At 36.0% G+C, this 14,351-nt stretch overlaps 1 protein-coding gene across 4 annotated transcripts in view; it reads right to left on the bottom strand.

The window, feature by feature from the left end:
* The window catches only part of CNKSR2 (connector enhancer of kinase suppressor of Ras 2), a 296,606-nt gene that overhangs the window by 204,642 nt on the left and 77,613 nt on the right, over window positions 1–14,351 (bottom strand). For all 4 annotated transcript variants that reach the window (XM_075539028.1, XM_075539029.1, XM_075539030.1 and 1 more), the window contains exon 4: window positions 8,385–8,472. In XM_075539028.1, coding sequence (XP_075395143.1) covers window positions 8,385–8,472 — 88 coding nt within the window. The remainder of the gene's footprint in view (window positions 1–8,384; window positions 8,473–14,351) is intronic.

Genomic DNA, 14,351 nt, shown 5'->3' with positions numbered 1-14,351 from the left:
TTAAGGAGTTTATAATTTAAAGTCAGATAATTATTATTCAAAGCAGAATGTAGTTTTCATGACAGTGGTCTGAAGTGTTAGGCAAAGCTATGGGAAGTATTCTATTTCTACCTAAAAGGGAGTAAAAGGGGCCCTCCCATCTAACCTACTTATATAATGGAAGAAATATATGAAAGAACCGTTTCTAAGATAATGGACATCAGGCAAGAAAGAATAGTGGCCACTGGAAGATAAACACCTAAGTTTAGCTCTAAAGCGTACCCATTTACTGCTTGAAAAGGGTTTCCAGACAACAGATGAAAAAGAAACCAATATGGGGGCTGTGGTTTCCCTAAATTGAGGGAACAGTACTAGAAGTCTGGGCCAGCCAAGGTAACAAAAGCGTGCACAACACAGCACTCAACAGAAAGAGGGCTTAAGAGGTCTGCAGAGACCCCTTCAAGTAGTCAACTCAATACAGATCAGAAGATATGTATAAGAAAAATCCTCGAGGCCAAAGGGGGGTAAAATTAGCCGAAAGGGTTTTGCTGTTCTGGCTGCCATCTAATGAAGTGCAAGCCCCAAAGAACTGAACTGTTTCCACATAATTTCATGACTTCCCAGAACAAAGCTCAAAGACATTTATAGGCATATGAAAATATGTAGAACCAAAAAAGGCAGCATCACAATGTCTAGAAACCAAGAAATATTACTAAGCATATGAAGAAGCAGAAAATTAAACCCATAGTAAGGGAAAATGACGCTGAACAGACATGGATCCTCTTAAAAAGAGAGAATATAGTGGGTAGAGGGTACAGATGTTCCTTCTGTGTTCTGACTATATTTGGAGTGATTTCAAGTACTCCATGTTTTGTCAAGACTTAATCCAACCTACGAAAGTATCGCTCTGTGTCCTAGCACATTAATTTCCAGACTTTTTATCAAACACAATACAAGCAAGGACACAGTGGAAGAACATCTTTTAAATTATTAGGGAAAAAACCTCTTTCAACTTACAGTTCTTTAACCAGCTAAAATATCTGTCAAAGCAGAGGCAAAATAATGATGTCAGAGATATAGAAGCTAAAAGAACTCATGAGTAGAAGACAAGTTAAAAGAAATAATTCAGGTCGAAAAAGAATGATACTTATATGGAAATCTGAGTCTACTACATAAAAGGATGAAAAGCAATGGAAATGGTAACTATGTGAGTAAAAGATAAAACAATAATTTTCTCATTATTTAAATATTTCAAATGATAATTTAATGTTTAAATGAACATTATAACAATCTATTGTGGTATTTATAGCATATGTACAGGTAAAATGAAAGATGGGATGTAGCAAAAAAACAGGATTTAGGAAATGGGAAGGATCTTGTTTTAAGATTCTTATACTATACATGAAGTGACATCACTGAAAATTAAAGATGTACATTATAAGCATTACAGCAATTATAAACACATACGGCAAATTATAAGCTAATAAAAGACGCACAGGGAATAATAAAAAAAATCTAAATGTATGAAGTAAAAAAAGAGCAAAAAGGGAAAAACGATAATAAAAATAGAAGACAAACAGTTAATATAATAAATACATGGTTAAAGTTGAAAGATGATTCTAACAATTGTGGGAAATAAAAAATATATCATGGATGTGAGGTATATCCTAGAGGCTTTAAAAGATGGATACCCTTAAATTGGCAGGGATAAAAAGAAATGTGCAGCATGTTCTATCTAAGGAGCTTTCAGAACATAAAAAGATGAGCCTGTAAAATTCATTTTAGCAACATATGCCATCCACATGAACAAAGAACACAAAATACATTGATGGACTGAAAATTAAAATCAAAGTATTCTTAGGATCACACAGACAGGCCTTGGAATTCCAAAGAGAGGAATTGGTAATCAATTTGGCAATTTCTGAATGTGTAAAGAATGGAGCTAGGTGTTGGGATGATTATTCTGAAAGTGTTTTTCTATACTTAAAAATAATTAAAATATCATAATGAATACATTGTTTTATTGAGAGAAACATACATCTAATATTCTTCTTAAGGTATAGTAGAAGGACATGGTTAATGTACATAAATTGAGATATGAAGCCAGGTACAAGTTGGGATAGGGTAAGCAATTTGAGAACCCCTAACACCCATGTAAAGAGACTTGGTTTTTAAAGGTATCATAAAAGTAACAAATGGAACTGAAAGGGTGATGGGAAAATTAGAGTGAGGTAGAAGTAACTGTGACAAATGTTATGAGCTACTAGATTTATAAAAACAGAACTAGCTAATGCAAGGGCAATATGTCCTAGAAACACCTGTCCCTTCCCCCAGAAGAATTTATTTCAGAGGACAGCACTGAAGCTGCAGCTCCAGGAAAGGGACATGTCTGATCAGAGCACAGGGGAGCAAATGAAAGCAGAGGAAGAGAGAGTGGAATACATCCTGGCCCACCAAGCCTTGATGACGAGATTCCCTCTCAGAGCAGCCAATCCACAGACAAGACCATGTGGCCGGCCCACTATGAGACACAATATCCCTCACTGATCCATAGCCCTACAGGGGACAACACTAGAGACACAATGTGGGATTTCTGCCCGATCTGATCCCAGCACACTGAGGCAAAACACTAAGGGCGTGTAACAGAACAGCAAGGGGAACAAAGCAACAGAGTCCCCAGGGAATACCAAAAATAGACTTTGGGGCCAGGGCTTGGTGCCCCATCATAGTCGACCGGAAAACATTCCTAAAGGCCAACAAACAGTACTTGAAATAACTGCAAGCTTTTCTTTCTTGTTGTTGTGATTTCTTGGGGGGTTTTTTGGTCATTGTCTTGTTGTTGGTTTGTATTCTTTTGTTGCTTGGTTTTGCTCTGTCTTGTTTTTGTGCATGTTATTATCTCCACAGGTCTGTCTAAATAAGATAGGCAGGATGAACAATCTGGAGAAGAAAACAACGGGACTGACAGTTCTCGGGGGACATAGGCGAGGGGGAGGTGGGGGTAAAGGAAGTGGTGTTAACAAACCCAGGGACAAGGGAACAACAAGTGATCCAAATCGGTGGTAAGGAGGGTGTAGGAGGCCTGTTAGGGCATGACCAAGGGTAATGTAACCAAAAGGAATTACTAAAAACCAAATGAAGGCTGTACATGATAGTGGGACAAGAGGAAAGTAAAAGGAAATAGAGGAAAGAGCTAGGAGGCAAAGGGCATTTATAGAGGTCTAAATGGACTCATGTACATATGTAAATATATGTATATATGAAGATGTGGAAATAGATCTATGTGCACATATTTATAAGTTTAGTATTAAGGTAGGAGAAGGACACTGGGTCTCCACTCAAGTACTCCCTCAATGCAATAATACTTTCTTGTATTAAACTGGCATTACATGATGCTTACCTTCCTGACACAATCGCTGAAGACAAAGCAGGTGCATAAGCAAATGTGGTGAAGAAAGCGGATGGTGCCCGGCTATCAAAAGATATAGTGTCTGTAGTCTTAAAAGCTTGAAGGTAAACAAGCGGCCATCTAGCTCAAAAGCAACAAAGCCCAGATGGAAGAAGCACACCAGCCTATGCGATCACGAAGTGCTGCAGGGAGCAGTTATCAGGCATCACAGAACAAAAAAATCCTATTGCTATGTGCTCACCTCCCTGATATGATCGCTGAAGACAAATGGATGCATAAGCAAATGTGGTGAAGAAAGCTGATGGTTCCTGGCTATCAAAAGATATAGCGTCTGGGGTCTTAAAGGCTTGAAAGTAAACAATTGGCAATCTAGCTCAGAAGCAACAAAGCCCACATGGAAGAAGCACACCAGCCTGTGCGATCACGAGCTGTCGAAGGGATCAGGTATCAGGCATCATCAGAACAAAAAAAATCATATAATTGTGAATGAGGGAGAGTGCAAAGTGGAGACACAAAGTCCATCTGTAGGCAATTGGACGTCCCCTTAAGGAAGTGTCTCTGGGCGGAGACGATTCAGTCAGGATGCAGTATAGCAATGATGAAACATACCACTTCCTCTAGTTCCTAAATGATAGTTCCCCACTAGCAGGATTGTAATTCTACCTTACAAATCTGGGTACACCAGAGGATGTACACTGATACAGATAGAAAGTGGAAGCACAGGGAATCCAGGGAAGATGATCCCTTTTGGACCATTGAGAATCGCTATGGAGGGAGGGTGGGGTCGAAAGGGGGAGCCGATTACAAGGATCTACATATAACCTCCTCCATGGGGGGCGGACAACAGAAAAATGGGTGAAGGGAGACGCTGAACAGTGTAAGATTCGACAAAATTATAAATTATCAAAGGTTCATGAAGGAGGGGGGACTAGGGAGGGAGGAGGGGAATAAGCAGCTGATGCTGGGGGCTTAAGTGGAGAGTGAATGTTTTGAGAATGATGGGGACAATGAATGTAGAAATGTGCTTTACACAGTTGATGTCTGTATGGATTGTGATTAAGAGATGTATGAGCCCCTAATAAAATGATTTAAAAGAAAAGTCCTAGAAAAGGCACAACATCCTCTTCAAAACGGGCATATAGTAAAAAGTGGGAGTAGACGGTCCATACACGTTCAAAGTATTTTTGGAATGTTTCAGTTATTGGGAGTAGTTTCAAATACTCTAGGCTTGATCAAGACTGAATGCAATTAAAGTGGAACCTGTAAAAGCATCTCTCTATATTCTTCCTAATCTTTCCAGACCTATAAATAATACTTCAACCTATTATTGCTTGAAAGTAAGATTCCTAAAGAGAATGATGAAAACAAATAGTACAGCTGTAAAATAGTTCTATTGAGAGTATAAAACAATCCTCTGAGAGCAATATTAAAATGATATATGTTTTCCATGAAGCTGTCAATTGCAGGTGTTTATGCTTTCTGGAAACAGACAAAAATGAAATCCCTTGTTATTTAGATGGTCGGTTATTAAAAGAGCCGAAAATGTGAGTTAGTTGCAACTGACATAAACTACATTTCCACCACTGCAAATTTCCCTAGGGAGACCTTAATTTACTGAATGTTATCTCAGTCATTCCTCTAAAGGTAACATGGGAAGGGTAGAGTGGCTGATGATCTCTTACATAGGAGAACTCTCCATTCCTGACCTCATACCATACTTTGACAGTTAAAAAAATACCTTTTTTTCTTCCATGATTACTTTGCTTATCACCTATTGATAGATAAAAACGTTATCCACAAATTAGATAAAAACTATTCCCTACTGTTATCTTTCAATATATTCAAGAAAAATTATCATTAGTGCTATTTACTATTGGAGTCAAGGTTTACAAGATGTCATCGTGTCGGTCAGTTACTCAAAAGTTGTCCAGTTAATTTACTGTCATAATTATGTTTGGAAATAAAAATTATTTGGCTATTTATATCAGATTGATTATTTCAACAAGGAACTGGCAACAAATATTGGTTTCTTGAGTGTTAAAAGTTGAAAATAACTTTTAATTTTTTCATTTAACTACATAGTATATTTCAATTGTTTTGAGTCTTATCTATAAATGAAAAATATTACATTATGCCTAATTTAGTTTTCACAGAATTTGGCACATACCAGGATAACAAGCATAATCATTATATTATTACTACTTCTGTTTGTATTCATATCGCAACTAATCACATATCCACTACTAAGTGGCTATAAAGGATTACTACAAATACTATGCAATAGGTACACTTTAAAGCCGAACGAATTCCTTTCTCTAGTGTAAAATGGAATAAATTAATAAGCTGATAGCTACACCCCTAGCTTGTGGTCAAGTTTAATACCTTTAAAATACACACAGCTTTAACACATAAAATTTTAAAAGAAATGTCACTGATAATACAAAATTACTCGAAAAAATATATAAATAATACATATTATTATTCTTTAAATCTGTCACCTGGAACAATATACAAGAACTAGAATCACCTAGGAGACCAGTAAACTTGCAGACTTTCTGATTGAAAAGAAAAGCCCTAGAGAAGGCACAGCATCCTCTTCAAAATGGGCATATAGTGCATGTTGATCTGATGACGTTGCTGGTCTGTGGACCCCACTAGACTAGCACTGCCCTAGACCTAGAACATAACTCAGTAAACTGTACCTATGGGCCAAATTCACCTGATGCCTCTTTTTGCAAGTCATTTTTTTTGGAACATTGCCATGCCCATTCATTTACACATGGTCTATGACTGCTTTTGTGTTACAACAGCAGAGCTGAGCAATTGTAAGAGACTGCAAGAGCAATGAATTATGTAATGTGGCTGTTCTAGCCAAAGTCTCTAGACTCCCAACAAACAACCTTTTCCTGCATGAGACTGGTAAGAAGGTGGGAAACTATACTGATCGGGTTCACCTGTAAGTAATTATGAACAGGTTTTCCCTGGAGTGCCACCCTGCTGTGTATAAAATGAACCCTCTGAGAAGCAGAAAAAGGTATCTTGTAACTAGCAAGAGCAGAGTGAAGCGGAGATCCTGTGCCATGAACTTGCTATATTCAAAAGACAGCTGAAACATCAGAGGAGCAACAGCAGGACCAAGAACCAGAGGATGGAACAGCGGGATAGACTTCCCATGGAGCAAGTAAAGCTGTGTGCTTTGGGGCAGGAGACTAGCTTGTGCAGTAGGGTACCTCTCAGCATGAGAAGGCTGAGCTTGCATGTCCCATAAGTGAAGCTGAGTGACTTTGGACTGAGACTTACTGAAGGTAGGGTGTCTCTAGGCACTTATATCAGGGAACTGAGTTTGTTGACCCTTGGAGCTTGAGCTGAATGCCTTAGTATTGAGGCTTCCGCAGAGTGGTATTCCTCTTTGGGCATTTATTAGACCCGAACGAACTTTGCTATGTGTCCTGATAAACAGCTACACTGAGCATCTCTCACTGGCATTACAACCCGTTAACTTCCTTAATAAACCCTTTAATTGATTTTTATTAATCTTGTGTGGCCTTTGCAATGTAAAGGCTAGAACCCAGAAAAATAAAATAGGACATTAATTAAGACAACACAGAGACCATATGATCTCCAAGTCATAAATATTTACTATTAGAACCTGTACAAATTTGCTAACCCATGTCCTAGAATGTCACTTTTATCCCTACTGTTCTTTGGGATATTATGAAATTCAGAAATTGTAATATTATGAAATTTATTCCAAAGATGAAGACATGCAATGTCACTGTTAGGGTATTTCAGAGCTCATATGTTCATCAACTTTGTGTATATCCTATTATCTAATAATAGCAATGAGTTTCTAATTTTATTATTGTCATAAAATTTGCTTGATTATCTGACATACTGCACAATTAAGTCATAAAGTTACTCTCCTACACATAATGAAAATCCATAGAGTACAACAGACATTTTACTGAAAAATTTTAATGTATATTGCTGAAATGTATTTATTTCATAACGTATAAGATTATTATAAATTCATAAGCATTCCTGGTAATGAAGGACATGGATAGAGGCATAAATTAAATTATCAACTTCCCCAAACTATCCAATACAATGGCACTCTGAGAAAGCAGCAACTACGTTAGATTTCCACAAATCTGTATGTGTAGGCTTCAGACCTCTCTGACATGTTTTGTTATTAGATTTAACATGATATGTACTACTGAGGGGGCTTAGTGGCACAGTTTTAAAGTTCTTGGTTAGGAACTGAAAAGTTACAACCCATCCGCCACTCCACAGGAGAAAGGTGTGGCAGTCTGCTTCTGTAAAGACTCGTAAGAGTGCACTTGGAAACCATATTGGGCAGTTCTACTTTATCCTCTATTAGGCTTCCATGAGCCAGAAGCGAGTGCATGGCAGTGAGTTTGGTTTATGTATTATTGAATTTACCCCAGATTCTACCACTCAACCTTTCCTTAAACCAAGCATTTGCCTTAGGGATCTGTGACTTATATGATAACTAAAGTAGGAAAACAGAACATGGAATTACATCAATGTTAAAAATTATTTTATATGTGTGTTTGTATGTATACATGAAACTAGTAATTGAACAAGTAAGAAATAATAGTGATTCAGCTCAAACGTCTTAGATTTATATTTGACCAGGGTATTTAATTTTGTGAAAGGCAAAATAGCTTAGTCATCTCCATTGAAAATGTGAGATTAAAAGACATTAGAACCTAATTATGTCTTGAGAGGTTCGAGTATTTTTACTCTTCTGGTGAATAAAACTCTTATTTTTTTGAGCCATATGCATAATTTCCCAATAAATATTTACATATATAAATTTTTAGGACCATTTGTGTTTGAATGAGAACCTTCCAAACAAGCATCATGTATAGAAGTTGTGAAAAAAGTTTTCTTGTCAGATTATGAAATACATTAATAGGATATGGTAATTTATATGAATACATTAATAGAAGGAGTGTTTGTGAGCTAATACCTGTTGCACGATTGTTGTCAATTCCAAGCAGAGTTGTATGACATTATTCCTTGTGACTGAATAGTCTGTCACAGCAGCAAACGGTGATCTATAAAGGAAAAAAGAAAATTATCATTCATAGAAACAGAATTTGAAAAGTTCCTATATACTAAGTGTAAAATAAGATTTTGAATAACACAAAATGAATTATTTTGAAGGTTAAATGGTGATAAAATTATCTGTGATCATATTTTTAAAATGAAGAAATACTTGGGATAATTAAATGAAATAAATAATGTTTGCTTGTCACTAAATTTATTTCTTTCCCTTCTTAATATTTATAAGTTCAATGGAATGTCATTCAAGGCCTCTGCTACATGAAAAGCAAATAAAAAAGAGAGCGACCATTTTCTTTCCTTTTTTTTTGTTTTTTTTTGTTTTACAAACCCTTGTGTCGAGGGCTGACTTTCAATAGATCGTAGCGAGGGAGCTGCTCTGCTACACGGACAAAACCCCGACCCAGAAGCAGGTCATCTACGAATAGTTTAGTACCAGGCTCCCCACGAACGTGCGGTGTGTGACGGGCGAGGGGGTGGCCGCCTTTCCGGCCGTGCCCCGTTTCCCGGGATGAGGGGCACTCCGCACCGGAGAGAGCGACCATTTTAAGAATACACTATTTACCTAGAGAACCTTAAGATTTTTAATGCAGTATACTCCTGAAGGAGTCCCTGAATGACATAAACAGCTAATGACAGTCGGCTGCTAACCCAAAAGTTGGAAGTTCAAGTCCCTCAGAATAAAGGCCTGGAGATCTATTTCCAAAAATTCAGCCATTGAAAATTACATGGAGACCAATTCTACTCTGACATAGTTGAGGTTACCATGAATTGGAATTGGCCTGACAGTAACTGATTATATTTTATCACCTTAAAGTATTAATAATTATGAACTAGTAATAATAACCATCATTGGAAATTCTATGGGAACAGTTATACACTGTCCTATAGTCTGTGAATCAGAATTGACTCAAGTGCAGTGGGTTTGCTTATTTGTTTAAAATAACCATAGCTAGCACTTACTGGGGATTTACTATATTCCAACCACTGATCTAAGTGCTTTAAATATAATAAATAATTTAATGTTAGTAATGACTGGTTTGACATGAGAAACGTAAGGAAGAGAAGGGTAAGTGATGGACAGAAATCCATGTAACTAATAAGTGGTAGGCTGCTACTCCAATCTAGGACATATGAGTGGACATTTGTTAAGCCACGCTTCAATACTAATAGTCTGCCTCTATGAACTTGCCAAGTACTAGATCTATTATATATGTGAGTTCATATCTTTCATGGAATAACTTGGTGGAAAAATAGTAAATATTAGGGGGCTTCAAAATATTAATGGAAAACGGGAGAGATATAATGGAATTCTTGAGCAAACTTTTTGAAGCCTTCACATGTATAGCGTTTATATGTACATTTATGTTTATGTATACATACACTGAAAACAGCAGTCTTTTTGTATTAAAGGAAAACTCGGTGGCTGTACAATACTTCTAGCGTATGGGACTCCTATACTCCTAAATGCCAGTTACCTACTTGTGAACTCCAATCAGGTTTTGGTGAGGTCAAACTTTAAATGTACGGAAAAGAAAACAAAACTTAATACAAACAAGATGAAAGTGAAATTTTAGTCAATTTGCTGAAACCTTGTCAATTTAGATTTCCTTTTTGAGATCTCTTTAGGCAACTTACTAGAAATGAATTTGCCTCCCCTCTAGAATCCTCAGCAACTCAATCACCTTTCACTCAGTTCCACATAAGATACCAGATTAACAAACCAAAACCTTTGCCATTGAGGCAATTCTGACTCAAAGAGACCCTAAAAAGGGTTTCTGAGATTGTGTATCTTTATGGATGTCGACTGCCACATCATTCTCCCGTGGAGAGGTTTGTGTCTTTAAACTGCAGGCCTTGGGGTTGGAAGACAACTGCATACCATTATATCACCAGGGCTCCATTTAAACCTGGAAATGCTGATATATAAGGATAAACAAATCCTGAAATGGCTCATCATTGTAGATTCCAAAAGATGGTGACTCAGCCATGACATAATGCTCATTGATGAGATAAAGCATTGAATCTCTCTGAAGTAACTGAATATGATCAGCTAAAAAAACAAACCAATTTTTTTTAAACTTCAAAAAAAGTTTTGAACTTGGGCTACTTTTTTTCAAAAAGAATCCAGTGACTCTAAAGGAAATAAAATTCATGGAAGGAAAGGTTTTCAATATAGAAAGAAAAAAAATCAAATCTTTGGCTCATCAATATGTAGCAATTATGAGAATTATTTTATTTAAATTGTATATAATAGGCAATTATCCTTAAATCATCACATGGTTAATACAATGCTTATTCTTTTAGGGCAACGGTCCATGATCTGTAAGTAATTAACCGCTGTACATCCTTTTCAAATAAAAGCGTTATAATTCATCATTCAGAAATCTTTAATCAATTAGATGCACCAATGAGGAAAATGTATAATACCATAACTATAGCCTCAAGAAAAGTCTACTGAACAGTGGCAGCCTTATCAACACTGCTCTGCTCTAGAACCCAAGGTGCCAAGCCAAGTGAGAGCAATGAGTAGGTCAGAGAAAATAAGACAAAATCAATGTGAGCCACACTCGCTGGGGCTTTTGGTTGTCACTGTTGTTTCTGGGGTTTTTCAATTCAATCTCTCAGGGGTCTTTTTTTCCTGATATAGAATTAAGAGTTTCCAATCATGGAAGAGGGCATTAGTTAAAATCTTCTCTTATATGAGGCAACAAATTTTATACTCATTTTGAATATTTTCATTAAATCTACTGCACAATGCAAGACATACATACAGTGATCTGTAAACCCTCAAGCAGATTGATTTGGCAAAGCCATAGAAAACTGCAAGAAAGATGAGGTGTGAAAAACAGCAGGATGTAGGTTAAAAATAGACAACTAACCACACATTGAAAGTGCACGGTAAAGCTACCAACTGTGATTCCTCTCTGAGGCATTCCCTCTGGCAAACTCTGCATTTACAGCCAAGTCAATATTTAAAATGGGAGGAAGAGAGGAATTTTGTTTGGCTTAGATTTTATCTTAGTCAAAAGATAAAGAGCTGGTATATGAAAATATCATTTAAATTAATGCTCCATTGAAATTGGCAATGTTTATGGGTATTAAACATTTCCCCCTACAATACCAATTCTATCTTAAACATTAAAAAGAGTTTCAATGATACTGGTATTTCATTAAGTTAATCAAAAAAGCATGGTCTTGAAAAGTATTTGTAAACAATAAGATTATAGGTAAAGCTAAAATGAGAGAAAATAAGATCTTTTTCCTACAGGGAAAAATGCTTTTCTATAAATAAAATTTTATATTAAGATTTGGTGCCTGACCAACTCATGGTACTTTCAAATCATCTAATACGTGTGCAAAAGCTGGACAATGAATAAAGAAGACCTAAGAGGAATTGATATATATGAATTACAGTGTGGGAGAAAAATCTTGACTAGACTACAGACTGCCAGAAGAATGAAGATACCATAGAAGATATAGTCAGAATGCATGCTTTGGACATGTTATCAGGAAGGACCTGTTCCTGGAAAAGGTAGATGAGAGGGACAGTGAAAAAGAGGAAGACCCTCAAGGCGGTGGATTGACATAGTGGCTGTAACAATGGGCTCCAACTTAACTATTGGGAGGTTGGCACAGGACTAGGTAGGGCTTCATTCTGTTGTGCACAGTGAGAATCAACTCAACGACACCAAACAACAAAGGTTAAAACCAGGAAAACTTGTTTCTTGTTACTTAGCATTAAAGATAAACATTAAATTATAAATATTTAAATGCTGTTTTCCTGAAAATCACTTCCTAAAATCCTTACGAATTAGCTTTCAAAAGGAGACAGCATGAGAAAGAAAAAACAACATGGGCTTTGGTGTCATACAAAATTAGATTCGAAATATAATGTCCACACTGGAAAATTAACTTCAGACAATTAGCTTAATTTCTCATATGTGAAATAAGGATAAAGATAAGGTTGTGTGAAGGTTCAGTGAGTTCATATAAATAAAGCATCAAATTCAGTATATAAAACTAGTGATATTTTGTCTATATTTTCTTTCTTTCCTGTGTCATCCATAAAATGAAAAATCTAATAAGCTTAAATCTTATTGCTGTGCATCCAAGTTATCTCCAAAATGTAATAAGTTTTTTAAAGCCAAAATCATTTACTTATGCTATTAAAAATAAAACCAGTTATTTAGTATCAAAATAACCATCTTTAAATTTAAAAAAATTCTTCAGTAAAGCATTATATGGTACTTCATCCCAATGAAATAAGCCTAGGTTAAATGCTAAATTCTTGGCCATATTTTATGGCAGTGGCTATTTTTAATCGCCATCAGTAAAGCCAAACTATACTGACAAACATATAAGAATTTTAGTCAGCACCATTCCCATGGAACTTTTATAATTAAGCATTTAAGCAATAAGTTCTTCAAAAGCAAACAATTAAAAAAAACAGACCCCTTACATAAGATAAAGAAAACATAATGAAAGATTTGTTTTGGGGACAGATGAGGTTCATGGATACAAACAATTAATGAAATTGAATTTTACTATATACTGTATTAGAAAGTAATAAGTTTTATAGAAAATAGAGCAAAATATGAGGAATTAATTCTAAAACTCTCTAAAGGCCAGGGTAACATACCTATGACTTTAAATCTCAATTGCATTTTAACTTCCCAAATATCTATGTGTGCATCTTTTTTCTGTGCAAGATATTTTCACTGAATATTGTATAACTATCACAAATGCATCATGCCTCATTACATTTCAAGTGGTCATTTAGGAGAACAGCCACCAGTCTGTCTAACTTCGGTGACAGGTCTTGGTATGATGCCAGAAACCGTGCCACTTCTATTTCAAATACCAGCATGGTCACCTCTGGTGAATAGGTTTTAGCAGAGCTTCCAGACTATGACTGACTAAGAAGAAGGACCTGAAAATCTACTTCCGGTCAGGGAATGGATTTAGCCCCACGGCTTAATTTTCAGCCCAGCAACAGTCAGTCAGGTTTTTAAGGAGAACAGTACCCTTGAGAGGTACACATACCTCCGAATAATCAACCATTTGAGAGCAAGGGGCCGCATTTACCCAAGGACAAAGTTCGGAAGAATAAAAAGTGGACACAGGAAACAGGGAGGAAGTGCGATAAGTGATGGTACATCGTGAGGATTGAAAATTTTAAAGTATATGAATTTTTTAATGGAGAACTGATCTGCTCTATAAATTGTCTATTCAGTTAGCAATAAAAGTTTTTTAATTAAAAAAAAAAAGAATTACATCTTGGAAGCTTACAAGAGCAGATCCTACCCTGTCCTAGAAGGTCACTCCGAGTCAGCATCAACTCGATGGCAGTGATTTTGGTTTTTGGTTTGGTATGACAGAAAGAATACTTAAAAATTATTGTTAATCATTATAGCATAGTCTATTACATATAAATATAATTATACAAGGAGGCTTTTAAAAGGCTATTGATTGCTTGTACAGTGCTAATTTTATTCCTTACTAATGTTATTTGTATCTTATTTTCTTTTGTAGCTTTGTCAGTAATTTGTTGATTTTATTAATCCTTTCAAAAATCAACTTCTTGTTGATTTTTTCCACTATTCTCCGGTTAACATTATTTTTGCTTTTATTGTTGTGTTCCTCCAGTTGTGAAGCCTTCCTTTGATGCATTTATCCTAATGGTTGGATATGTTGGGTTAAGGTGTTGATTTTGTTTTTTTCATTATACATGCATTTAATGTTGTAAATTTCCCTCTTTTCCCTTCTTTTGCTACGTGCCTAAGGTTTTAGTATGTCATTTTCACTGTAATTTGATCTACAAAATTTTTAAATTCTCGTTTAAAAAAATTGCTGTATTACCCAGAAGGGT

Source organism: Tenrec ecaudatus, chromosome X (assembly GCF_050624435.1).
Source record: "Tenrec ecaudatus isolate mTenEca1 chromosome X, mTenEca1.hap1, whole genome shotgun sequence".
Classification (NCBI taxonomy): Eukaryota; Metazoa; Chordata; class Mammalia; order Afrosoricida; family Tenrecidae; genus Tenrec; species Tenrec ecaudatus.
The sequence above is the reverse complement of the archived record's forward strand: the minus strand, read 5'-3'. Positions and strand labels throughout refer to the sequence as shown.